This window comes from Macrotis lagotis, chromosome 3 (genome assembly GCF_037893015.1).
Source record: "Macrotis lagotis isolate mMagLag1 chromosome 3, bilby.v1.9.chrom.fasta, whole genome shotgun sequence".
NCBI lineage: Eukaryota > Metazoa > Chordata > Mammalia > Peramelemorphia > Peramelidae > Macrotis > Macrotis lagotis.
Window position 1 is genome coordinate 162,148,796 of NC_133660.1, and position 27,696 is coordinate 162,176,491.

The 27,696-nt window shown below is 35.4% G+C and overlaps 1 protein-coding gene and 1 non-coding gene across 2 annotated transcripts in view; one reads left to right on the top strand and one right to left on the bottom strand.

Annotated features, from left to right (window-relative positions):
- The first annotated feature begins 4,473 nt into the window (after nt 1-4,473).
- The window catches only part of LOC141516299 (uncharacterized), a 118,626-nt gene continuing 95,403 nt past the window's right edge, over nt 4,474-27,696 (top strand). Inside the window, exons 1-4 of the mRNA XM_074227458.1 lie at nt 4,474-4,883; nt 12,811-12,922; nt 13,901-13,975; nt 20,217-20,305. Of these exons, the coding sequence (XP_074083559.1) occupies nt 4,660-4,883; nt 12,811-12,922; nt 13,901-13,975; nt 20,217-20,305 (500 nt within the window). The 5' untranslated portion in view covers nt 4,474-4,659. The remainder of the gene's footprint in view (nt 4,884-12,810; nt 12,923-13,900; nt 13,976-20,216; nt 20,306-27,696) is intronic.
- Nucleotides 5,900-6,004, bottom strand: LOC141519740 (U6 spliceosomal RNA). The gene has a single exon (XR_012477388.1). It is a non-coding gene; the product is annotated as a U6 spliceosomal RNA (small nuclear RNA).

Sequence of the window (27,696 nt, forward strand, 5' to 3'; positions counted from 1 at the left end):
ATTTGTATATTGGTTAATATAGGTGTAATGATTAGACTAATAATTTCTTTTTTTTAAGAAATCTATTTTCGGTGGCGCAGTGGATTGAGCACTGGCCCTGGAGTCAGGAGTACCTGAGTTCAAATCCAGCCTCAGACACTTAATAATTACCTAGCTGTGTGACCTTGGGCAAGCCATTTAACCCCATTGCCTTGCAAAAACCTAAAAAAAAGTACATTAAAAAAAGAAATCTATTTTCCCAGCAGACTCTGGCATACTCATAAAGCAGCTTGAAATGATACATCATTCTTGACAATCACTAACATTTCTGCATTTGTGTATGTTTTATGAATTGAAAAAGGTAGAACCTGTTCTGTACACTTTAAGCAATAATGACCCCCAAGACTTGAGAAGAAGAATAATATCCCAAGAAGTGTCACATCCATATTGTCCTGCTCTTGGGGGTTTATGTGAGAAACCACTCAAACCTTAGAAATGGTTGTGTTGTGATGGATCTTCCCTCTCCTTTCCCACTTGTATATAATCTCTGTCTTCACTATAGAGGGTGGCAGTTCATATCAGGCAAATTCCAGTGTTTCTCACTATGAAACTAATTCATTAAACTGCTACTTGATTATTGGCACCAAGTCTCTGACCTGCTCTATTTCCATTCTCCAGTTAGAAACTGGTTCAAAAAAAAGCTGTGTTTGCCATTTTTGAAGAAAGTCATTTTCACTTAAGTACTGGGACAACTTTGCATCTTTGCCTCTTAAAGAAGTCTTGCTTTCATAATTACCTTCTTTCAAAATAGCCATAGAGCTAAAGAAAGTTACAATTTTTAAAGTTTTCATATCATGCCTGAAAGCATTTTGAACCTGAACATGAAAGTATTTTGATGTCTTAAACTGTGATATTAGAGCAAATGAAGTTCTTCTTTTGTTTTTGGCAAGGGAATTGGGTTAAGTGACTTGCTCAAGGTCACACAGCTAGGCACTTGTTAAGTGTCTGAGGCTGGATTTGAACTCAGGTCCTCCTGACTCCAGAATTGGTTCTCTATTCACTGTGACACCTAGCTGCCCCAAATTAAGTTGTTTCTTATCAAAAACTTTGGGAATGTTTTTGGAAAATGACAAAAGAGGAAGTTTCTTCAGATGTAAAATGAAGATGTTGGTCTCTAAGATCTTGTCTAGTTCTGAATCTGTGAACCTAGAAGTAGATTTTACTTAACTGAGTTCCAAAGGAAAAATATCTCAAACTACTGCTCCTAAATTTGTTTAGAATACTAGAAATGAGGGGGCAGCTAGATGGTGCAGTGGATAGAGCACTGGCCCTAGAGTCAGGAGGACCTGAGTTCAAATCCAGCCTAATTGCCTAGCAGTGTGACCTTGGGCAAGTCACTTTAACCCCAATGCCTTAAATAAATAAAACTAAAAAAAGAGAGAATATGAATGAATTAAAAACAATTTATATCATAAAGGTACAATTTCTATGCATCCATTACATATTGTATGTTTTTAAAATGTTTATAATCATAACTGATATTTATACAGATCTTAAGTTCATAAATCATTATATATATATATATGTATATATGTATAAATCTCATGATAGTATAGGTACATTCTACCCATTTCACAGATGAGGAAACAGCTTCAGAGTGCTTAAGTGACTTAGCCATTGTCAGAGAACAAGTGAGCATCAGCTTTAGGCTACCTCTTCTTCTTGCTAACTTTTCTCATAATATAATTTGTTCTTTGGATGGTGATAATTTATCATTGTGACTATATATATGAAATGTAAAACACTTGGATAACGTACAATTATATATTTATATATATGTATATATGTGTGTATACTTAAGTGTGTGGGTGTACTGTACATTTTTCATATATGTTTTAGCAAAATAAAAAGAAAATATTTACTTTTTTTGAAAAGAAAAGACAATGAAAACTTGAAATGAAAAGCTGATTTTAAAGGCTTTAGGGGTTTTGCTGTAAGACTATCCACAAAAGATTTAGGTAGCTTTGTAGTTAGTGTGTCAGGCCTGGAATTAAGAAAATCTGACATCAGCTACTTGCTAGCTGTGTGACCCTGGACAAGTCACTTAACCTCTATTTGCCTCAGTTTCCTTAACTGTAAAATAGGGGATAAAAATGGCACCTACCTACCCAGAGGTAGGTTTATGAGGATAAAACAATATTTGTAAAGTGCTTGGCATAGTGCCTGGTGCTATAAACATTCTAGTTATTAGTATGTGTACTTCCTGATGTCCTTCTTTCACCTCCAGGGTTTATAGTGTCTTTTTGAGGCTTATCAAAATTTCAAAGCAGTTTTCTTAACCTGGGCATTAGCCAAAGGTAGTAATGAAAGGGGAAATAAAAGGATAGATAAATGAAAAGAAGGCAGTATTTAGCTTCAAGATCTAAAATAAAAGATATGGACTGATAGGGTAGGGTGTGGAGGGGTGTGATGTGCCCCAATGCAAACTGTAAACTGAAGTGAATAAAATTCACATGTCCTGACCCAGGCAGGAGTTATGGTTAGCATTTTCAATTGGGAGCAAGTCAACTATGTCTTTCTTTACAACTATTTAAGCTAATTTTTGCCATAAGCAGCTGGCTGTAAACCTAACAAGAGCTTGATGCAAAGACTGATCTGAAACATGGCATCTTAGATCAATTAGCATTTCCTAAAAGGAGGAAGATGTAGAGGAGAGAGCCTCAATAGATGTCTACTTCTCTGGAGATGCCTAGTGGGGTTGATTAGCAAAAAAAGTCTTTGCTTATGAAGGAACTTTGGGAGACTTAGTAAAAAAGGTTTTAGCCTCTAAACAAGAAAATAGCTTCTATAATCCCCTTTACAACTCAAAATGTAGGTTTTCTGGGGATTTGTCACCTTTCCTAATGGGGATATGTTTAGAGGAGATTGTATCCATTCATTTATTGGGCAGTAGTTCCTGAAAATGATATCATTTCTTGGTTTACCATTGTTATTTAAGTGTTAGCCAAAAGAGAAAAAATAACTAGTGAATTTATGATTTGTGCCTGGTCTGTGGATAGTGTTCTTTGTATTGAGCTCTAGGTTGAATATTTATTAACTTCCTCAGTGAACCCAGGAACTGTTGAAAAATCCTTCCCCTCCCAAGATGTACACACACACACACACACACACACACACACACACACACACACACACGTTTATTTAAAAAGAATAGATAATGGGTAATTTTAAGGGAGAAGGTAGAAGCAGCTAGAGGAAATTGGTAAAGTCTCCTTGTAAGATGGTTGTCACTTGAACTAATTTTTTTTTGCAAGGGAAGTGACTTGCCCAAGATAACATAGCTAGGTAATTATTAAGTGTCTGAGACTTGATTTGAACTCACATCCTCCTGGCTCCAGGGTTGGTGCCCTATCCATTGTGCCACCTAGCTACACTAACAAATTCTTGAAGGAACCTAAGAGTTTCAAGAAACCAAAGTAGGGAGGAAATATAAGTATCTTTAAGGTAGGGAGATCACTTGTGGAAAGACCCAAAGCAGGGATAGAGTGTAGGGCTATGGTGCAATCACTGTGAGAAATGGAAAACAGAACACTAGATCATAAAGTGCATTAAAGGGGCCTAAATGTATATAGTAAGACTGGAGAACTGTTTGGAGTGAGGTTATGGAAAGTTTTAGATGTCAAACAGAGGAATTTATTGAGTAGGGGCATGAAATGGTCAGATCCTCTCTTTGGTCAAAGGAAAATTCTTTTGGCAGCTTCTTGGATGATGCATTGGAGAAGAGAGTGATTTGAAGCAGAGGCAGTTGCAAGTTCAGTAAGGGTCAGGTGAGTTGAGAGAGCTGGACTAATGTGGAAGAGGAAATGACTAAAAAGATATCCATATATGTAATGAAGGAGAACAAAAAATTCAGACTGATTCTGCGGCTGTGAACCTAGATCAGTTGATGGGACAGCGGCCCTCTCAATAGATAGTCGGCATTCAGAAGATGAGTAGATGGGGGGGGGGCTGGAAGAGGAAAGATAAATTACTTTCGACATACTGAGATGTCTACCAACCAGATCAAAACGTTCACTTAGCAGTTGGTGGCAGGAACTTGAGAGAAAGACATGGGCTGGAGATGGAGTGGATGTGCGAATCGTTTGCAAAGACAAAGGAATATGGAAGATGATTTGACCAAGGAAACTGGAATTGAGAAGCAGGGACGAAAATATCCGTCCTTAGGGCCAAATCCTCCAATGCCCATACCTTAAGTTCCTAACATATTCTCTTTTTCGTTTTTTATTTTTTGGGGTTTTGGGTGCGCTTATATTTTCCAAATATTATTTGTTGACAATTAGGAAATCGTTAAACTTCCCAGCCAAGCTAGTTTGGCCTCAAAGTGCGGGTTCCCAGGTGATCAATCCATCCAGCAGGAGTCAGGGACCCCTCTCCAGCTTTCTCTGGAGCCCGCTGCGCGCTCCGCCCCAGTCACCCGCCGCTGGCACTTAACTAGCGTCTGCTCTGCTGGGCCAGCACTGGGGTGGGCTGCCCAGGGCCTGGCTTTCCACAAGTCGCCTCCTTGTGCCCCCCCGGCCCGAGCCAGGGCCAGCGGTTATCTCAGAAACGCGCGCTCGGCAGCCTCCTGGCGTTCTCACTGGCAGTTTGTGCCAGGGCTTCTCTGCACGCTGGCTGGCTAGCATGTCGGCCCTTCCCTCCCTGTTCACCTTTCTGGGGCCTGAGTGGTCCCTGACATCTGACCTCTGGCTCTTCAAAGAGTTTTTTTCAGACCCTAAGCCCACTGCTCCAGTTTTCTCATCCTCCCCTGCTGAGGTCCCAGGGCAGACCCCAGGGCCTGGGGACCGGTTCCGTAAGCTGACCAGGATCCTAGCGCACATCTGCGGTCTGACCCTGAGCTTGAAAAGGTAACAGCTCCGCACTCCTTAGCCGCCGCCCCCCACCAGCCCCAGGGCCTGGGAGAAGAAATAACTAACTCAGTGTTCTGCAGAACTCCGGAGGGACAGGCGACACCTTTCCCCACCTCTGGACTCTCTTAAGATTGAAATCTAGGAATCTAGGGGCTGGTCTAACACAGCTCCTGTGGCCCGAGACCCAGACGGGCTAGGAAAGCTTTAGGAGCCCTTAGATAGAACACTGCTCAGTTTTCAAATCAGTTGGGTTTCGGTAATTTCCTCCCAAATTAGTAACTCTCCTCAGATCCAGAAAGCATATACTTCCGACCAATCTGTCACTGTCAGTGGCCACTTATTCTTCTAACTCTGGCCAGATGTGGAGCCAGACATTTAAAGTGGGCAGTCAAACACCTGGGGAAAAAAACCCTCTCTTTTTAAAAACTATGCTGGCTTTTCTTTCCCCATGTCTGGAAATGCTCTAGGATCTAGAATCAGACTGAAGGCAAAAGATTCTGACTATTTCCTGTATGCATTGTAACTTGTAGAGGTTTACTGGACTGCCTCAGCAAAGAATACAAGGCCATGGAAGGAAATTCTTATTCCATAGTCATCACAGAGCAGGGTTAAGATAGAAAACTATCCAAGGTCACTAATCTTCAGGGGAAAAGAAAAACCAAATGATAGTCAAAATAATAAAAAGCATTATTATTATTATTATTATTATTATTATTATTATTATTATTATTATTTCATCTAGATTTGGGATTTTGTCAGGGAAGAAACTCCCTGGAGTCCCTGTAATGTATGAAAGTTGTCTGAAATCATTGAGAGGTTAAATAAATTGACTTTCTTCACACAGTTAGTATGTACAATATTAGAAACAACACTTGTCACCAGGTATTTTTAACTCCAAGGCTACCCCCTTTTTCAGATTAGGCCTCACTACTTTTCTAACTTAATATAGTTTTTCTTTTTTCTTACCAAGCAAAATTTTATGAGACTTATAAAAAATAGCATTTATGCAGCACTTTAATATGGAATACTTTATGAATTTGTATGTCATCCTTGCAGAGGGGCCCCTGCTAATCTCTGTATCCATCCAATTTTAGTATATTTGCTACTAGGTGGTGCAGTGGATAGAGCACTGGCCTTGGAGTCAGGAGGAAGGGAGTTCACATCCAGGCTCAGACACTTGCCATTTAGCTGTGTGACCTTGGGCAAGTCATTTAATCCTGTCTCCCTCCACCTGATTTATATGTGGCCAATGAATCCAGATGATTCAGAGAAGAAAGTGAGGTTGATGACTTAGCATAGCACCCCCTCACTCAAATCCAAATCATGTGCTTGTCATGGCATCACCTTCCTGATATCATGGTGGTCTTTGAGAATGAAGGACAAACAATAGCACTTTAATGTTTGCAAAGCATTACACAAATATCATCTCCATTTTACAGATGAGAAAATTGAGGTATAGAGTAGTTGGGTGACTTGTCACATAACTAGAAATATGTGAAGAAGGTTTTAAATTTAGGAAGAACATTCTTTCACTTAGCTACCTCATAATAAAAATAATGTAAACTAGAATGTCTATGGTACTATTAAGTTTTACAAAGCACTTGGCATATATTATCATTTTTCATACTCTATGAGGTAGACACTGAAGGTATTAGTAACCTTGTTTTACAGATGAGAAAAATGGAATTGAGGAGATTAAGCTATTTGCCCTATTTTACTTGCCCAACAGCTAACTGAGAGCCAGATTTCAGTTGACTCCAAGTCCAGGACTCTCTTTCACTTATCACAGAGGTGGAAGGAAAGAAAAGGGAAGAGAAGAAAGAAAGTTCCAGTTAACTTGAAACCTCATCTTCTATACTCCAAGGCCACTACCCAATAGTTGCCTTCCTTTGGTCTTTAGAAAGCTTAAATATACTTAGAGGCATTTTTCCCCCTCTTGATCTTGTGAAAGAATATACCAAAAGAACGAATGAAAGAATTCATCCTGTAACCCCCAACTTTCTGGTGATGTCATTCAGTAGACTCGAAGTACAAGGCTTGCAACTTTTCCAGCTTGATTGAACCTGTCAGGTTTGGGTCATGCCTTGGAGTCAGGCCTTGGAGAATCCAGGGTCATTTCAACACTACAATGAAGATTTAAAAAGTAGAACTTGAAAGTAAAAAAATGAAGTATGTCGAGTCCTTAATAGGTCTATAATAAAGATGTGTTCATTAAAGACAATATTCTGTGAAGGAAAGAAATGTACTTATCTTGAGAACACAAAGGGAAATAGAAATTTCACAAGATCACCTAGGAATTCAGGCTAGATACTTGATGCAAACATTTTTTTCTCTTTTATTTGAATTTCTTAGGTAACTTTCCATCTAAACTTCAAGGACAATAAAACCAATCTGCTATTTAAATAAGGCTAAGACTATACAAACAGGAGTTGAATATAGAGTTCAGAAAGATTTCAAAACACTGACTATGGAGAATTGGCATAAAGGGGAAATTCTGGCAGGTTATGTTATTGAGAAATTCTGAGATAGTTGGGTCAATAACCTATTTTAAGTCTGTAAAATGGGGGGGTATAATCCACTATCTACCTCACAGGGTTGTTTGTGATAAAAGACTGTTGTAAATTTTAAGACCTTACATAAAGAAGAGTGTTACTAAATCTATTATGACTGTCAAGTGAAATGAGTAGTTTTGGTACATAGTAGGTTCTTAGTAAATATTTATTGATTGTTAAGACTGATCTGAAAAAGATCAGGATCCCTAAATATTCTAAGCCTAGAATGCACAGAAATGTAAATAAACAAATAAAAAACATGAAACATCAAACTTTCATTAATTGTAGTTTTTAAAAATATGTATGTTAACCTTATTAAGAGTAACAAATATGCTGTTTATTTTTATGTCTCCATCTGAATTTCTTTGTATCTTTCTATATCTTGTGGTCACTTTCTGTATTTTGGGGAAGGTAGGTGGCAAAGTGGATAAAGCACTGGTCTTGGAGTCATGAGGATGGGAATTTGATCCCACCTCAGATACTTGACAGCTGTGTGACCTTGGGCAAGTCACTTAACATAATTGTCTCACATCCAGGGCCATCTCCAGTCATCCTGATTCATATCTGACCACTGGACCCAGATGGCTCTGAAGGAGACAGTGAGGCTGATGACTTAGCACAGCATCCCCTCTCAAACTCAATTTATATACTTGTTATGGTTTCACCTCTCAGATGCCATGGTCTTCTTCAAGAATGAAGGACAACCATCATCTTGTTGTTATTGTTATTATTTCAGTAGTTATGGTCAACATGTGTGTATATTTTTATTCTGATTTTGATTTCATCATTTTGCATCACTTCATTTAAGTTTTCTTATAATTTTTGACATTCTTCATTTCTTATGTGACAAATTGGTCATTTCCCAAGTGATAAATCCATCGCTTGTTTAAATTTTTTCACTATTAAAAATAATGCTGCTAGAAAATTTTCTTTCAGTTAAGACTTTATTTTCCTGTCATTAATATCATCAAGGTAAAGACTTAGTAATGAGCTCATTGGGTAGAAAAATTTGAGCAGTTTTATCTTATTTTGATAATTACTTTTTAGAATTGCTTGACACAGTGCTAGTAAGTGAAACCAAATTTGAATGTAGGCTTTGGTATAAAGGTATAACTTTGTTGTTTTGTAGACAATTCTACTTTTGCTTTCAGACACTACAAATTACCTCAAAAATGTTACTTTATCCTCTGTCTCCTCCAAGAACAGACCCTCCTGGAGGGTGGACTTCTGAACAGAATAAGAGACTTGGGGCTAGTTTTTAATCCCACAATGGAAAGAGACAGAGAGAGTTACTCTTAAGAGGAAGAATTCTCTTTCATATTACTTATATAAATTTCAAGATGAGATATTGCTTCCTTTCTTTTATGTGGCATTAAATATTGTACAATGAATCAATTTACTTTCATTCTGCTATCCCTAATGTGCAAATACCATATAACTTGCGATGGGAGCTTTTAGTTGGGTGCTATATACTATATTATTAAACACTATTTTGTTTTGTGTGTGTGTGTGTGTGTGTGTGTGTGTGTGTGTGTTCGAGACAGCGAGAGAGAGAGAGAGAGAGAGAGAGAGAGAGAGAGAGAGAGAGAGAGAGAGAGAGAGAATGGACAATTCTAAATGTTTACTTAAGTTTTATTTGAAGTGTTCAAATATAATTTTATTTTCATTAAGATCAACTAGGCTTCTTTTATATAATAAAGAATTGTATAACTATTGCCAGTATCAATTATTTTTTGTCACTTGTTCTTATTTCCAAGAGTAAGAAAAATATATTTGCATCTGAATAAAATCTGTTAACCATTTATAAGATTTAATGCCCCTAAGATTAGTTAATAACTTTTATTTGGTCTGATCACCTTGCACAATTATGTACAGTTAGTTTGTTCTTTGTTGTGACTACTTAGGATTGCAGTTTTGTGGTGGGGCATTTTATGTGCTTCCAATAATTGAAATTAGTTCATCGCATAAGCTTTTTTTTTAAGTTTTTTTTGCAAGGCAGTGGGGTTAAGTGGCTTGCCCAAGGCCACACAGCTAGGTAATTATTAGGTGTCTGAGGTCAGATTTGAACTCAGGTACTCCTGACTCCAAGGCCGGTGCTCTATCCACTGTGCCACCTAGCCGCCCCCTTCATAAGCTTTTTAAAACAGTTTTTCCTATACAGAGTTTTCAAATTTTCTTGTCTACTTATCTTTCACAGATAATATTATAAAAAAAGGCACTATCTAATGAAATCCACCAATAGGTTGAAGTGTATTTGTAAGAAACACTGAATTTCTGGGGCAGCTAGGTGGCTCTTTTTTCAAAGAGAAGTAGTGGATTATAACTTTAAAAAAAAATTCACACTGTAACATTGATACATGATCACTGTGTCAGTTTATTTTGCATAAATGTTTTTCTTTATCACCAGGAAGAATTCTATAGAATGCAGAAAATATAACTGGGAAATAACTTGTGGGGAGAAAACATTGGTAAACTTTGGAAAAAGAAATCTATTTTAAAAAAATGGAAAGTTAGTAGACTTTAGATCAAGACCTGGCTTTGCTACTTATTATCTTGGCAAACCATTTAAATTCTCTGAGTCTATTCTTCAAATGTATAACTTTGTATATCTCATAGATTTGAGGATCACTTGAGTTAATATAAATGGAAAAACATTATGTGAGTTTTTAATCAATTGTGATATTACTTTGATAATTTGGTTTTGATTCAAATTAAATACATTTCCTAGAAATACCTAAATATTTAAATGCATTAGAAACTATATGACAAATGTTGGTCTTGGAGTTGTCTAGCTATATTTCTGTCTACTCCTGAGGTGTTAAGCATTTAAAAAGGGTGGTAACCATGTGAGTAAAGAGAAGGGAACAGATGTAAGGGATGTTGTGCATGTAGAACTGACAAGGTTTGGCAACTGATGCCAAAGGAATATAGAATTTAAATGTTTATTAGGCAGTGTAATGTAGGAGGGGAACTAGGGAGACATTAGGGTTGGATAATTTATACTCATGGTAGAAGAATACTGAAAGAATGAAAAAAGGGTAAAAATCCCACCATAAACAAAAATATTCATAGTAGCTCTTTTCATAGTGGCAAAAGAATTAGAAATTGAGAGAATGTCCAACAGTTGGGGAATGGCTGAACAAATTATGGTCTATGTATGTGATGGAACATAATTGTTTTATAAGAAATCATGAGGGACAAGATTTCAGAAAAGTCTGGAAAGACTTGCATGAATTTATGCTGAGTGAGAGTAATAAAAGACAGCAGTAAAAAGACAATTTTAAAAAATGTGTTGGAAAAATACCATTCATATCCATTGAAGGAACTGTGGAGTTTAAATGAAGGCCAAAGTTGGTTTATGTATTTTGCATTATGTAATTTTGTTATCGCTAATGTTTTCTTTCTTCTATTTGAATCTGATTCTTCTCTCATATCATGTGCAATTTCGATCTATGCTTAGCATGATTATAAATATAGAGCCTATATCAGATTGCTTTCTGTCGGGGGGGGGGGAGAGGGAGGGAAGGGAGGGAAGGAGGGAGAAAAATTGTAAAACTCAAAGCCTTGCAAAAAAAATGATTGGTAAAACTACCATTGTATGTAGTTGGGAAAATAAATAAAATATTTATTAAATAAAAAAAAAGAATGATCAGTGAGGTCGGAAGAGAACCAAAGGAGAGAAGTGTTTAAAAATACAAAGAGGAGAGATTATCCCAAAGGAAAGTTTGGTCAACAGCATCAAAAACTCCAGAAATTTCAAGAAAAATGAGAACTGAGAAGAGACCATCACATCATGTCTGTCAATGAAAAGACCATTGGTAACTTTGAACAGAACAATTTCAGTTGAGAATTGAGGTTAGAAGTCATTTTGCAAAAAAGACTGAGAATTAACTAAGAGAAGAGGAAAAGAAATTGGAAGTAGCATAAACAAAAGTAGTTTTATTGTACAAAGAGAGTTATAGGAAGAGAACTTTAAGGGAAGGTAGTTTTAAGTAAGGAATTTTTTTAAGTTGGAGAGATCTGTATTGTTTTTGGTAAACTGGTTAGGTTATCAGGAGATAGTCACTCATCATCTGTAAATTGTACAAATGGGTTCATACCACATGTTAAAATACTTATAGGTGGATTCTTAGAGCAGGAATGATTTCATTTTTGCCTTGCTCTTTTCCTTCATCTCCTCACACAGTATCCTGTATATTTTAGGTGTTCAGTGAATGCTTGCTGCTTTTAACAACTGCATGGATTATGCAGTTGTTATCTACTGATGTTACTATATGACCCCTTTCTCTTATCTCTTTGATGATAACTTATATCACTTATTTCATATAGTTCTATATTGATAATGAGATGCAACCTACTCATATCCACAAATCTCTCCATTGCCCCTTGGAAAATCCAATTTTTTCTTCCCTAGGATTTGTTGATAGTTTATTATTCAAAATCATATAGCACCATTGGAAGTATATTGGTATTAATAAGTTAGGGTTTTGTTTCAGGAAGAAGTTTGGGAATCATTAAATCCATTTTTCACTTGTAGTCAATTTACTCTCTTTGTTCCATTACATTTGGGCCAGGTTTGTCCCTCTAAAGTATCTTTTCAGGATAGATAGCTATGTTTATATTTCTATATTTGTCTATCATATCTAGCTAGTTAGCTTTCTACCTATCATTCACCTTTCTGTCTGTCTATAATCTATCTACCTACCAATGGACCATCAACCTCTAGAAATCATCCAAGCAACTACACATTATTATCTGGATCAAAGACATTTTTAATCCTCTTGTCTTTTCCTATGTAAAAAAGTCTGGATACTTTTGAGTCATTAAAGTTCTCATTTAGGAGGCTTTGAAACAAATACTCTGTTTTATGTTAGTTTATGGCAGATATTGTCAAGTTCTTCAAAATAATTTTTTATTTCATCTTTTGCAATGAATATTGGTATATAAATTGTCTCTTTATGATGGTCCCTTGTCTATGTTTATTATGAGTACTGGAAGGTGAAATGAGCAATTTCCCATGAAAAATAAAGGATTCTTATTGCATAATGAAATCAACTCCTTTATTTTTACCTCTCTGAGGAGTATCCAAGAGCCAACCTTTCATTTAGCTGTAACTTTTTTTATGTCTTCTACCTTCATTTACAGAAATGTATATAGTTAATTTTTAAAAATACTATATCAAGCCAGTTGTTGTATGAAAATTTTGCATGGTGAAGGGAGAGATATAGTGAGGAAATTAGATGACATAAAAACAAAAGGCATCAATAAAAAATTCAAAAATAGAAGAAATTTTTTAGGTGTTCTAAAAATTGTGTGATTTTGATACTCTTTTTATATTTATATTTACTTATTTTACTTTTCTTCTTCTTTAGGTATATTGGAAAAAGTCCAGCAGTTCAATGGGTGATTTTCCATTTGAAGATGCAAAATAGAATTAGAAATGGACAGTTATTAAACAGCTTCGGTGAAACTAAATTGAACCTGGTTTGTATTTTTTTAAGTTTACATTGCAATTAATGCTTATTTGATTTTAGGAGTACCAAACTCTTTAATTTTTTTAGTGGAGGGATTTTTTAAAAATCATAGAATGGTTTCATACAGTGAATTTTGTTGAAAATATTTTTAATATAAGTTCCTTATATTGTGGAACATTAATAATTATATTAATACATAACAGAATAAAGCGTGATTCAGACAATTATAACTGAATCTACTCAATAGTAAATAGAATGAAAGTTTTAATTTTAATTTTTTATATTATTTTAGTGAATAAATTAACATCACATGAAACTTTACATTACTCTGTTTTTGATGAGATGCAATTTCATTTTCAATTTATATTCATTACCAGAATTTATTTTGGACCCTAGTAGTCCATGGGATCAAACTCAATTAGAAAATGGGATACTGAACTGTATGTATATATTGTTATGGGCTTAGAAAACCACATATTGACTTAGAAAACCACAAATTATTATAATTTATATGTAATTGTATTATTATTTATTTTGTTAAATAGATTTCAATTGTATTTTTTTCTAGTTCACTCTCAAGAGTGTTATGGGGAGTTCATCTACAGATAAGGTTACTGATTTAAGTTTCACAGTTTTCTGGGCTGATTGGAAAGAAGTGAAATCTTATTGAGCATATGTGGAGAATACTTGAATAACACTATCAAACTGCTTTAAATCAATTCAGTTGTTGATTCATTTATTTCATTATGATCTAGCAAATTCTCAGTATCTATCCAAGTAACCAGTTTTCATCTAGGGAAAAATAGTTATTATCTTAAGGTATTTACAAAAAAAATTTGTAAAGCAAAATAAAAGTAATAATATGTAATAATAGCATTCATTTTACTGGAGGCTATAATTTTTTTCTGTTTTAAAGCAAAGCTAGGATTCATGAAGACAAATTAGACACAATCCATGCAAACTAATTTACCTTTTCTTTGTATTTCAGACCATGGATTCTGAATTACTAAAGAGTCTGTTGTCTATTTGTCCAAATCAAAGAAGTACAAAAAATCTCAGAAAGGTAAAAAAAAATTTTTGAAAAATGATTCCAATATTATCAATTAAAACTTATTTTTCTAAAACAAATATATTTGTATATGGTTATGTATAAGTATAATGATATAATGATGGATGATGGATGAAGAGGGAGAGGTAGAGGGAATTCTAGGGATAGAAGATATTCTGAGTAAAACTAATACTATAAGTTTATATGAAATATATTATATATTTATATATATATATGTTTATTTTGCCTGTTTTTAAAAAAAGAGATACTTGAATGAAAATCTATTTAAATCTATGAAAATGTTTTTTGAAAATTTAGGTCACTTATTGAACTAATATCAAAGTCCTATTATATGAATATGGGTTATTTTTCTTCCCAAGAATTTAGGCAGTGGTGGGATCCAGCCAGTTTGCATAGCTTTGGCAGAACTGACATCTAATTTTATGTTGAATTCAGAAAACTGGTTGTTAATTTATTTGGATCCCACCACTGAATTTAGGTATATCTTTTCTATTCTTATTTAAGTTTTAATATGCTTAGATAAGTTAACTTTATATTATTTATGTGTTTTAATCCTAAAGCTATAATTAATTTTATTTTATAATGACTTATAAAGCAAAAGGGATCTTTCATTTTTAGTCATTTTAAAGTAAAAAACAATTGAGAATATACTAAGAATAAAATGTTATATTACAAGTGGTCATCATTTTGTGCACCAGACACCTTTGCAAGTCAATGCCTTTAACATATATCTGTTTATGATTTTGTCTTGAGTCCATCTTGGACACCATTTGAAGAATTGAATGTTCTGCTTCCAAAAAGTATAGTTACCTAAAATCCTATTATAAGTGTCAAACTGGGTTCTTTGTGAACAGAGACAAATGTCAAATTTATATTAGATTATTATCTCTGTAGTTAAACATTATAGAAGAAAGAATACATTTTATGTAAAACCCTTATATTTTCTCAAAAAACTAACAAATATGGGTCCCTTTCTAAATGTGCCTGAAATTAGGCTGTAGTTTTTTTTGTAGGACATAGTTTTCATATAATTATAAATTAGAAAAATTGGATGAAGAGGGAGAAGGCATTTTAGGGATAGGAGACATTCTGAGCAAAAGTACTCATTAGAGAAAGCACAAGAGAAAGAATAGTCAAGGTTGATTGAATCAGAGATGGTATAGAAAATAGATGAGATAATCTTGAAAAGGAGATGCAGGACCAGATTATACAACTCCTTGAGTTTACCATAGAGGTCTTGAGTTTACTATAAGAATTTGAAGAATATAAGAAGCCCTTGAAGATTTTAAGCCAAAGAGTGATACAACCAAAGGAAAATTAATCTGGTAGCATTATAAAGGACAGTTTTATTTTTTTTTTTTGCAAGACAGTGTGTTTAAGTGGCTTGCTCAAGGTCACACAGCTAGATCTACAAAGAAAGTAAGTACTCTAAGGGTAGAGACTCTATCCCTCATTTTAAAATAGCACTTGGACACAGTTTCTAGTATATAGTAAAAACTTAAGAGAGACATACTGAACTGACCAGCATGCTCCTACCTCTTCCTCTTCTAATCTTGGTACTACAGAACTATATTGGTAGCCTAAGCAAAAAGTCAATCCTTCCCTGATAGTATTAGCCTCTTTCCTATCTGCCTCAAACCTTCCCCTCCAAGTCCCTGTCCAGCTTTACTATCTTCTTCCACATTTACCTAGCATCCCTTCTCTGAAACCCCTATTCTATAATGAACAAATTTCCTTTCCCCCTTTTCCTCCTAAATTTCTTCCTTGCTTTTTTCTACCCTACTCTCTTTCCATCTTCTGGCATTCAGAGAGACGTGCATCCCTTTAGAAGATGTTGACATCCGATTATCTCCCTTAGCATTAGTTGCTTCTTCTCTCATGCCTGTGGAAATATGAACCAGGAGGAAGAGAAGAAGAGCCCTTTCCTACAACTGATACTTTCAGACCCTTCCTCTGCTGCTGTCATTCAGTAACTTTTTGTCTTTTGAAGCATACTCTATCCAGATCCTGGTGACAGTTATCTACCAACTCCTAAGTTATTCTCCTTTCTTCAAGAAGTTCAAACCCAAGCTTATAATCTTTCTCTCAGTCTAAAAATATATATTGATATCCTTTCAAACACTCTGCCTACACTTACAGTTCTATCAATCTCTCCAATTCCCATCGACCTATGCTCTACCTTAGCCATACACAAAGTATGATCATATCCATGGTCTCAGCATTATCTATAAATTTACATTTCCATGATCAAGAATAATAAAAATCCTCTTTGTGATTGTTACTTCAGAATCTGAGTTTAAATTACCTTTCTCTTATTTAATGCCAATGTGATCTTAAATATGTCACTTATCTTCCCTGGGAGACAGCTAGGCAGTGCAGTGGATAGTAGAGTCAGATAAATCTGAGTTTGAGTCCAGCTCAGACACTTAGTAAATATGTGATCCTGAGCAAGTCACTTAGCTTCTGTTTATCTCAGTTTCCTCAGCTGTGAAAGAGGGATGATATCAATACATACCTCCTAGAATTGTTGTGAGGATCCAATGAGATAATATTTGTGAAGTTCTAAGGACAGCATCTAGTATCTAATAGGTACTAAATAAATGCTCATTCTTTTCCCTTCCTGGAATTCAGTTTCCTCATCTGTAAAATAAGTAGATTGTACTAGCTGACCTCTAATATCTCTCCCAGCTCTGAATCTGTGATCCTCTATCAGTCCTAGTAAAATGATTTCTGATCTTTACTATGAACACCAATCCCTTCATCTTTTAATGCTTTTCCAGATCATTTTCTTTACTCCAGTTTCAATCCAACTCACTCCTCTCCAATCTTGACCATGTGACCCACATACTGCCCTTTATGCTTGAACCTCTGTTTCCTTGTCCTGATGCCATTCTAATCTCATTACTTGCCAAATCCTGATCCTTTATTAATCCCAGAATCTGCCTCCCCCCCCTTTTTTTACTACTGAATGATACTGAAAGAAGTCAATTACATTGACTAGAATTACTATTAAATTATGTTATTTAATCTCTACAAGGCCCTTATTGCAGCAAGATAATAATTTTACAATTCTCTAATTGACTTCTTTATTCATTATTGTGGAACTTCATTTTCTTTATTGCCATTTGCACTTCCTCTATAAGCATATCTGAAACTTTGGTGTTTTAAATCTAAATGTGGTGGCTCCAGTGTCTTTGATGGTAAAAGGAGTTTGTTGTAAAAAAAAAATTTTTCACTGATCTTTTTCCTCCACTTTTTTGTGATTCTTCTAGTTTCATTCTTTTTTTTTTAAATTTAAATTCTTTTTAATTAAGACAATGGGATTAAGTGACTTGCCCAAGGTCACATAGCTATTAAGTGTCAGAGTCTGGATTTGAACTCAGGTCCTCCTGACTCCAGGGCTGGTACTCTATTAACTGTGCCACCTAACTGCCCCTTGTTTCATTCTTAAATGCTCTCTTAGGTTGATTTTGATTAATTAGACCTCTTACTAAGCTATCTTTAAACCATTACTAGGCTTCTACTACAAAGTGATCAAAGAAAGAGGAAAAAGGATCATTACACAAATACTTATTACAGTACACAAAACTTTATCCAACTTTTTTATTATGACAGAGAAGTATAAATGAAAGGGGTGCCCATCAGATGGAGAATTATTGAATTATGGTATATAATTATAGTAGAATTGTGCTGTAAGAAATTATAAAAGGGACTGATTCAAAAAATCTGGATAGATTTCTATGAACTGATGCAAAGGGAAGTGCACAGAACCACAGAGCAATTTTTACAATTACAAACACTGAAAAAGTCAGACTTTTTGTTTACTATGAAAGACTTAAGAATTTTGATCAATGTAATTTCAAATCACAATTTCAAAGGACCACTGACCTTGTCCTGATAGAGAGGTGATAGATTCAGTATGAAGAATGAGACATTTATTTTTGGGTCTTAGCAAATAAGTTTTGTTTAACTATGTATATCTCATACAAAGTGTTTTCTTTCTCTCTTTTTTAATAGAGAGGTAGGTGGGAGGAAGAGAAAATAGATTTAGAAATAGAAATAAAAATAGAGAAAGACTTTTGAAGCTTCTTTCTAGATTTTACATATTTATTGCATGGATAACAATGATATGGTGGAAAGAAAAATCCCTGGACTTTAAGTTAGAACCAAGTACTTCTTTCAAGTCTTCCTTTTATTAGCTCAGTTACTTTTTTTACCCGAATTAAGAAGCATTCATTAAGAACCTTCCTTATGACAGGTATTGTATTAAGCAACCCCTAGGAATGGATACAAAGAAAAGTAAAAAATCTCAAGGAGTTTACAATCTAATGGAGACAGTATATTAAAAACAAATAAATCAAATAAGATTTATCCATGATACATTGGAGATAATTAATAGAAGGAAGGAACTGGCATTAAGGAAAGGCTGAGATTTTAGCGGAGACTTAAAGGATTTCAAGGCAGAGATGAGGAAGGAGAGAATTTCAAGCATGGGGACAGCAAATCAAAATGTCCAGAGGCAGGAGATAGAATGACTGATGTAAGGGACAGCAAGGATGTTATTGTCACCAGATCTCAGTGAATGTGTGTGTTGGGCATGTTTGAGAAGGTGTAAGGAGTAAGAAGACCATAAAAATCAGAAGGGGCCAGGTTATGGGAGGTTTTAAAAGAAAAAGGAATTTATATTTGATCTGGAGCCTACAGGGAACCACTAGATTTGCCTGAATAAGGGGGTGTGCTTTAGGAAGATCAATTTGACAGTGGAGGATAAACTAGAGTGGGGAAAGTCTTACAGAGGCAGGGAAACCAACCAGCAGACTATTGCAATAATTCAGGTGTGAGATGAAGAGGTCCTGGACCAGGGCGGTGTCAACGTTGAAAAAGTATATATATATATACATATATATATATATGTATATATATATATATTTATATATGAAGTGTGAATATAATAATGGTAGGACTCAACAATTAATTGGATTTGGGGGGAGGGCGAGAGAAAAAGTAAGGAGTCAAAGATGACACTTAAAGTTAACCCAAGTGACTGTGAGGATCGATGGTATGTTCTATGGCAAAAGGGAAGTTTGGAAGATATAGGGTTTGGTTGGAAAGATGAGCTCAGTTTTTGATATGTTGAGTTTAAAATGACTACAAGATATTCAGTTTGAAATGTCCAATAGAGATGTGAGACTGAAGGTTAGTAGGGAGGGTTGAGTTGGACAAATAAATCTAAGGATCATTTGCATATAAATGATGAATTCATGAAAGCTAATGAGATCACAAAATGAACTGGTATGGAGGGAGAATGGAAATGAACTAGATTATAATCCAGCAAAAGACACTGAGAAGGGATTACCAGACAGGTAGATGGTAAACAAGGAGAGAGCAATTTCACAAAAACCTAGAGAGAGAAAAGAATATCAAGGAGAAGAGAGTGGTGGATAGTATCAAAAGTATGCTTTGACAGTATCAAATCTGGCCTAAAGACACTTACTTAATAATTGCCTAATTGTGTGACCTTGGGCAAGTCACTTAACCCCATTGTCTTAAATTTAAAAGCTGCAGAGAAATCATTGAGGACTGAGAAAAGGCCATTATAACTATTGAATAACTTTGGAGAGAGTAGTTTCAGTTGAGTGGTAAAGTTGGGAGCCAGTCTGCAGATTGTTAAGGTAGTAAGGGGAAAGAAAAAAATGAGAGACACTAATTGTAGACAGTCTTTTCTAGGAGTTTAGTCAGAAATATATCATTAAGTGTCTGAGGCCGGATCTGAACTCAGGGACTCCCGACTCCAGCCAGGGCCAGTGCTCTATCCACTGTGCCACCTAGCCGCCCCACAGAAGATATCTTAGTGGTGTGATCTGGTGGAGAAAGAAGCAGGAGCTCTCAGAAAATAACCACAATTTCTTTTTTTTCAGCAAAATATGAGGAAAGATTCTTATCATCTTTCTTATCTGTTAAAATGGGGTCAAAATACAAGAATGTTGCTAATATCAAATAATGTTCCATGTGAAAGCAAATTATTGCATACATTAACTATAAAACACTAGCGTAATATAATAATGTAAGCTGAAGTATCAATCCAGATAATAGGCTGCACTTTTTCAAACAATCACTAAAGGACAGGCACTCAACAGTAGCTTAATTTAGATTTTAGAGGTGTCTATGCCAAAGAAGTAGGGCAGAGATTGCAACTGACTGCTAATAGTCTTTGTTTAAATTATATTTTCTCAAGATTCAAGACTATCTAAAGGAGAATAGATCATTCCAGCATTTGCCAAATGAAGTCCAACTCCAACTTTGCCAAATTGCAATTTATCAAAAGTAAGTAGCACTCAAAGCTTTTCCATTTGGGTTTTGGCAATTTGTTTCTTATGAAAGAGATTGCAGATGTTGGATACAGTTTAACAGAAATAGATAATTTTTTTCATGTGGCAAAGATATAAAAATAGGATATAATATTGGAAAGAAGAATTATGTATTTTTCTTGCTTTGAACTCACTCTAGATCATTGAGATGGGCTTTTTTTCATCTTATCTGAAAAGGTAACAGAAGTTGCAATTATCTTAGAAAAAATTTCAGACAAAATTAAAAACCCATGGAAGTCCTACAACATATCACGAATATCAAAAATGCAGAAATTTTTCATTTGCTGTCATTTCCAGGTCATCCTATGCCATATTTAGGCTATAATTCCTGAATTTAATATTACAAATGTATAGTATAGGGGAGATTTCCATTTTAAAAAAGATAAAATAATATTACTGTTTGAATGCAGAATTTGTTGTAATCATAATTCACATTTCTATGGCTCTTTAAGGTTTGCAAAGAACTGTTCTTAAAACTCAGTGAGATAATTTGGAAAATATAAATCTTTAGAAACTGGATAGAAACTATAGCTGAATTAAATTCAATTTAATTTAATGAAGATCAACATTAATATTTGCTATAAAATTTACCCTCTCCTAAGAAAACAATATGAATTGAAAATAAAAGTCCACCAATCAGAAAGCCTCACAGTCACACAGGTATTATTAACTGTCAAAGCCAAGATTCAAACCCAGGTTCTTAATACAGTCTGGTATTCTTTCAGCCTACCCTGTTATATCTTCTTTTTAGAATCAGACCTATGATTTTTATTGACATCAGGGGCTTCTAAATATATCAAGGATGGTACAAAATCTTGGGTAGCCCTGGCATTATCCACTATATTACAGTGGTCTCATTCTCCATGCTTCTGAGAAGATTTTAGCTAGAAACTTAATAGCTTTGTGGCTAATGACTAGTCACTTAACTTCTCAGTATTCCAATCAGAGCTAAATATTAAATTAACAGACTCTTCCCACAAAAATATACATGAAAAGTTCTGAATGACTAAAATTGAAAATCTAGGCATGTGAAGTGGAATATTTGATATGGGCATTCCTTTATATTACTAGGTTTTTGAAAAATCATCCTGGAGTTGTAACTCCAAGTTAATATATAATTTTTGCACATCAATATTTCAAGCATACAGTTAAGAGATAGAATTTTCAAATTTTAATGTTTCCAAAAAATGGGTTGTCTTGGAAATATTATGCCAGAGGGAGAATTAGGCTATTGAGGAAGTTATGATAAACTTAGTGATGTTTATAAACGATAATGGGCATCTGGCAGTCATTATAATGAGTTGGCTGAGAATGGCTGGCCCTGATTCAGGATTAGCAATATGGAAGAGGCAAAAAGAATAATGGATTATTCCTGACCTTTCAGGGATGATATATACATATATAATATGCACATATATGATATATGTCTCTATTATTTGAACAACAGACTTTTCTATCAGAGCACTTACCATCCATCTTCTCTGCTATGCATATATGTGCTACTGATTGCAACACAGGGATCTTTTATATATTTTAGATTTTTCAGTAAGTTGATGCTTGAGGTGAGCTTGCTTATTTTGCCTTTATCTAATGCTAGTACTTACCACATCTCCTATTTTAGTGATGAAATTATGATGCAGTTAAAATTGGTAAATAAATGGATGGCTAGGTGTGCAGTGGATAGAGCACTGGCCCTGGAGTCAGAAGTACCTGAGTTCAAATCCGGCCTTAGACACTTAATAATTACCTAGCTGTGTGGCCTTGGGCAAGCCACTTAACCCCCTTGCCTTGCAAAAAACAAAAAAAAATTGTTCAATAAATAAATCAAGCCCTTATTTGTAGTGTTTATTGATTTCCAAAGTATAAATAAATTTTCAAATTCTTGGGATCTTTATGAGCCAACCTCAGTATAACCCTGCCACAAGTAGCATAACTTGAGATCAGAAAAGTGATGAAGATAGTTTTCACCAGGACAAAGACAGACTGGTACTTTGGGTTTACAAGCTAGAAGAAAGTTTGATAATGGTCAGACAGCTAACTTGGATCCTCACTTTCTACTCTGTCTTCGTAATGATCTCCCTTATCCTGTCCCTAATTAATTAGTGCTTTCTCTTCTGAAATTATCATCTCTCTGTCTGTCTGTCTGTCTGTCTCTCTCTCTCTCTCTCTCTCTGTCTCTCTGTCTCTCTCTCTCTCTGTCTGTCTCCCTCCCTCTCTGTATTTTTTTTTAGGTTTTTTTTTTTTGCAAGGCAAATGGGGTTAAGTGGCTTGTCCAAGGCCACACAGCTAGGTAATTATTAAGTGTCTGAGACCGGATTTGAACCCAGGTACTCCTGACTCCAGGGCCAGTGCTCTATCCACTGCACCACCTAGCTGCCCCTCTGTATTTTTTTTGTCTGTTGTATTGCTACAGGAAAATTTAAATTTCCTGAGACCAAGGACAGTGCTGTTTTTGACTTGTACACCCAGAAATAGTAGTAGCAGTTGGAGTGTGCATTGCACATAGCAAACACATAATGTTTGTGGAATAGAATTTGCTTCTCTCTTGAAGAAGACATGAATAGTCTATGACTATTATGTAACCAGTCATCTGTGGATCCTAAAATAAGAGATCTCTTACTACCTCACTTTTACTGAAGACTTAAGTAATTTGATAAACTCAATTCTGTCTCCTAAGACCTGAGCAGCTACTGCTGCCAATGCTACCACCAACTGCCAGCCAACCATCCTCTGAGTTGAAGCAGGAAGATATCCAAGATCATACCCCAAGGAACCCTAGGCCACCAGCCTTGCCTCCACTCTGCAACACCCCCATCATCCAAGGAAGCAGCCCTAGGGGATACTGCTCCCCTCCTTAGCAGTTGCAATTACTGAAGATTTAGAAATGAAAGCTCTTACTACCAAAGTCCTTGTCACAAAGTCATGATTTCATATGATTTCATCAGTTAAAATGATAGTAAAGAATGCTGTGTTTTTATATAGGATAGCACCAAGACAAATAATCCATATTTACATAATCACATGTCTAGTTGAGGTGAATTTATATGTTTGAGTTAGTTGAGTGAAAGAAAATTGTAAAAGGAGTTAATGTCACTAGCCTAGTTAGAGCTTCAGTAGAAGAGAGTTGCTATACTATAAATTGGGCATTCTTACCAACAACTAAGGGATGGATGGATCTTCTTATAATTACCATGGGGTTAGGGGAAAGGAAAAATGAAGAACAGAGTAGTAGTAGTAGTAGTAATAAAGGATTTCTTTCTCTATTATTAATGAGCAGTTTCCTGAGGCTCATGGTAGGATGTGATATTATCATGTGAATACACCTTCAATGATTGCTCACACATATTCTCACTTGCTCATAGCACATACTAATTAGATGGAGGTAGATGAAGGATGGAATCTCAGAAAGAGCATAATTCAAGTATCAGTTCACTGGAATTCCAAATACTGCCCAGGATATCAAAGAACTTTGATTACATCTTGTTCCAGTATTCAGAGTAGCAAAAGTCATGGAGATCAAACCTGTAGCCAACAGTCCATGCTATTTCTTGCTGTGTTCCTTAGAAGAAATGATGAAACGGTAAAGAGGTGGCCAAAGTACTAACTGAAAATGCTGATTCATCCACCAAGCAGAGAAGTGCTAAGTTGTATCTGTCTGGTTTTTTTAGGCACCTTTACCACCATAGATAATAAAACAAAAAATGAAATGCTTACACACCAAAGAAACATCCAAACAATGAAATCGAAGAATAAACTGACAAGAATTTTGAAAATATCAGAATGTTTGTTCTTATATTAAAAACAAAAACAAAAGCCTTACCAGCAAACTAGAATTTCAGGTCCAGATAATCAAAGATAATAGAGAGCAACCTTGCCAAAGTTAGAAAAATGAGGAAAACCTCATTGAAGTTTTCTCTGTCCAAAAGTTCACTTTTCACCACTAATTTTTTTTTTTTAGGTTTTTGCAAGGCAAATGGGGTTGCAAATGGCTTCCCTCACCACTAATTTTTTAGCAGCTTAAAATGTAATGAAATCAATAGCCAGCTGAGGGCACTGCTGTTTATGTGACAGTTTCACTATCTGTCTCAGTTTCGAAGTTTTAGGGACTTCTTAGATGAGATGTGTTGCTTCTGGACTGTGATGATTTTACATTTATAATAACCTAGATTTAGAGAGCCTGTTTGCATAAACTAAAACACATCTGTGGAGTTATCTCCACCAGATCTTTCTCTAGTGACTCACTATGATATAACAATTGTTGGGAATAAGGAGGTTTTGGACTGAAGAGATGTTTGGATAAAGAACTTATTCCCTCTCTCTGGTCCTCACCTTCATGTGAACAGAGCTATTTCTTTCTCCAACTTTTGCCTTTGCCTTCGTCAATGCCTTTATCCAAAATTACTAGAAAAAAATAATCCTTTTTTAAAAATCTGTGTCCTTGGTGACTATAAGGCAGTGCTACCCTTCTTTTAATACCCCTAAAGGCACACATATATACACACATACACATTTGCATATATGTACAGAGAAATATAGCTTATTTTGAAAAGCACACTTTTTTATGCTACCTGGCAAGGGTTTTATTTACTTTGCTTATCTCAAGTAAAACAAAACAAAATAACCATAGATGATGGGAACTTAAAAGATACTTTATTCTGGTCCCTTATTTTATAAATGAGAGAACTTTTGCCTAGGTCATAGAAGTAGTAAGAAGAACCAGGCTGAATGAATAATATATATCAGCTCCAGAAATTGAATCAAGTTCCCCTGGTTTTGGATAAGACATTCTTTCTGCTATACCCTTTATAAATACCTTTATAAGTGCATTATAAAAAATATTTGTTTTTCCAACTACACGGGCAATGGTACTCTTTAACAATCATTTTTGCAAGTTTCTTTTTTTTGAGTTTTTTGAGTTTTACATTTTTCTTCCTCTCTTCCCTCTCCCCCACCCCTGACAGTCATCTTATGGGCTCTACATTTATAGCTATGCTAAACTAGATCCATATTGATCATGTTGTGAGAGAAGAATCAGATCCAAATAGAAAAAAGAAAACATTAGAGAGAAAAAAATGGCAGAATAAGACAACTTTTAAAAATTGAAGATTAGTAAAGCTTTAGTCTTCATTTAAACTCCACAATTTCTTCTCTGGATATGGATGGTATTTTCCATCTCAAGTCTTTTTCTTTTTTTCTGCAAGGCAAATGGGGTTAAATGGCTTGCCCAAGGCCACACAGCTAGATAATTATTAAGTGTCTGAGGCTGGATTTGAACTCAGGTATTTCTGACCCCAGGGCAGATGCTCTTTCCACTGCACCACCTAGTCGCCCCTCATCTCAAGTCTTTTAAACTTGTCTTTGATTACTGTACTGTTGAAGTGAACAAGTCCACTATGGTTGATTATCATCCCATGTTGTTGTTACTGTGTATAATGTTCTTCTGGTTCTGCTCATCTCATGTGGCATCAATTCATACAAGTCTGTCCAGGCTTTTTTGAAATCTCACCCCTAATGATTTCTTCTAATACAATAGTATTCCATCTCAGCCATTTGTTCAGCCATTCTCCAAATGATGGACTTCTCCTCAAATTCCTATTCTTAAGCAAATACACTCCTTTTTTTGTTTATTTATTTTATCTTATTATAATAATCTTATTGTGAGAGTAATCATACCCCCCCCCAAGTAGATGAGAAACCTCAAGATTAATGAGAGAGAGAGAAAAAAAGTATACTTCAGTCTGAGTTCAGATTCCAATGGTTCTGTCTCTAGGATGAGTTGCCTTCCCCATTATAGCCACCAGAGAAGTTGCTTCACTATCTTTTCCCATAGTTGCTATCACTAACTTCCCTCTACTCTATTCCTCCCCACTTTCATCTATTCCATTCTCTCTCCTTTCATCCTGTCCCTGTTCAGAAGTGTGTTGCATCTAAGTACCCTCTCCCTCAATCTTCCCTCTCTCCTATCACTTACTCCCCCCTTCCCTCCCCCCATTCCCCCTTATCCTATCCCTTTCCTCTCATTTTTCTTTAGGGTAAGATAGATTTATATACCCTATTAAGTATGTATGTTAGTTCCTTTCTGAGCCATTTCTTTAGTTTTTTTTTTTTACAAGGCAAATGGGGTTAAGTGGCCTGCCCAAGGCCACACGGCTAGGCAATTATTAAATGTCTGAGACCGGATTTGAACCCAGGTACTCCTGACTCCAGGGCTGGTGCTCTATCCACTGCGCCACCTAGCTACCCTCTGAGCCATTTCTGATGAGAATGAAGGCTCATTCATTCCCCCTCACCTTCCCCTGTTCCACTCCACTGTAAAAGCTTTTTCTTGACTCTTATGTGAAACATCTTAGCCCCTTCTTCTTCTCCTTTTTCTTCCTCCCAGTCCTTTTCCTTTATCACCCACTGACTCCATCTTTTTACCATTATATTTTATTATTAATTTCATTATTTTATAATCTTATTATTAATATTATATTTTACTATTACCATTATATTCAGCTCCCTGGATGCCTTGTCTATATATGTTCCTTCTAATGGCTCTTATGAATGAGGAAGTTCATATGAATTATCAGTATCTCCCCATGCAGGAATACAAACAGTTCAACATAATTAAGCTCCTCATAATTAGTCCTTCTTGTTCACCCCCTTTATGGTTCACCTGAGTTCTGTACTTGGAGATCAAACTTTCTGTTTAGCTGATTGTTTTGATAGGAAAGTCTGAAAGTCCCCTCTTTCATTGAAAGTCCATATTTTCCCCTGAAAGAGGACGTTCAGTTTTGCTGGATAGTTGATTCTCGGGTTGTAAATCAAGATCTTTTGCCTTCCAGAGTATCATAGTCCAATCCCTATGAGCCTTTAATGTAGATGCTGCCAGAACTTGTGTAATCTTGACTATAGAACCACAGTAATTGAATTGTTTGTTTCTGGCACCTTTTAGTATTTTCTCTTTGTCTTGGGAGTTCTGGTGTTTGGTTATAATATTCCTGGAAGTTTTTCTTTTGGGATCTCTTTCAGGAGGTGATCAGTGAATTCCCTCAATTTCTATTTTATCCTCTGCTTCTAGGATCTGAGGGCAATTTTGCTGTATTAGTTTTTTCTTTTTTTGCTGTATTATTTTTGAAAAATGAAGTCCAGGCTCTTTTCCTGGTCATGAATTTCTGGTAGGCTAGTAATTTTTAAATTATCTTTCCTAAGTCTGTTTTCCATATCAGTTGTTTTTTTCAATGAGATATTTCACATTTTCTTCTAATTTTTCATTTTTTTGGTTTTGAAGTATTGATTCCTGATTTTTGGCAAATTCATCAGTCTCCCTGAATTCTATTCTTTGTCTGAAGGATTTGTTCTCCT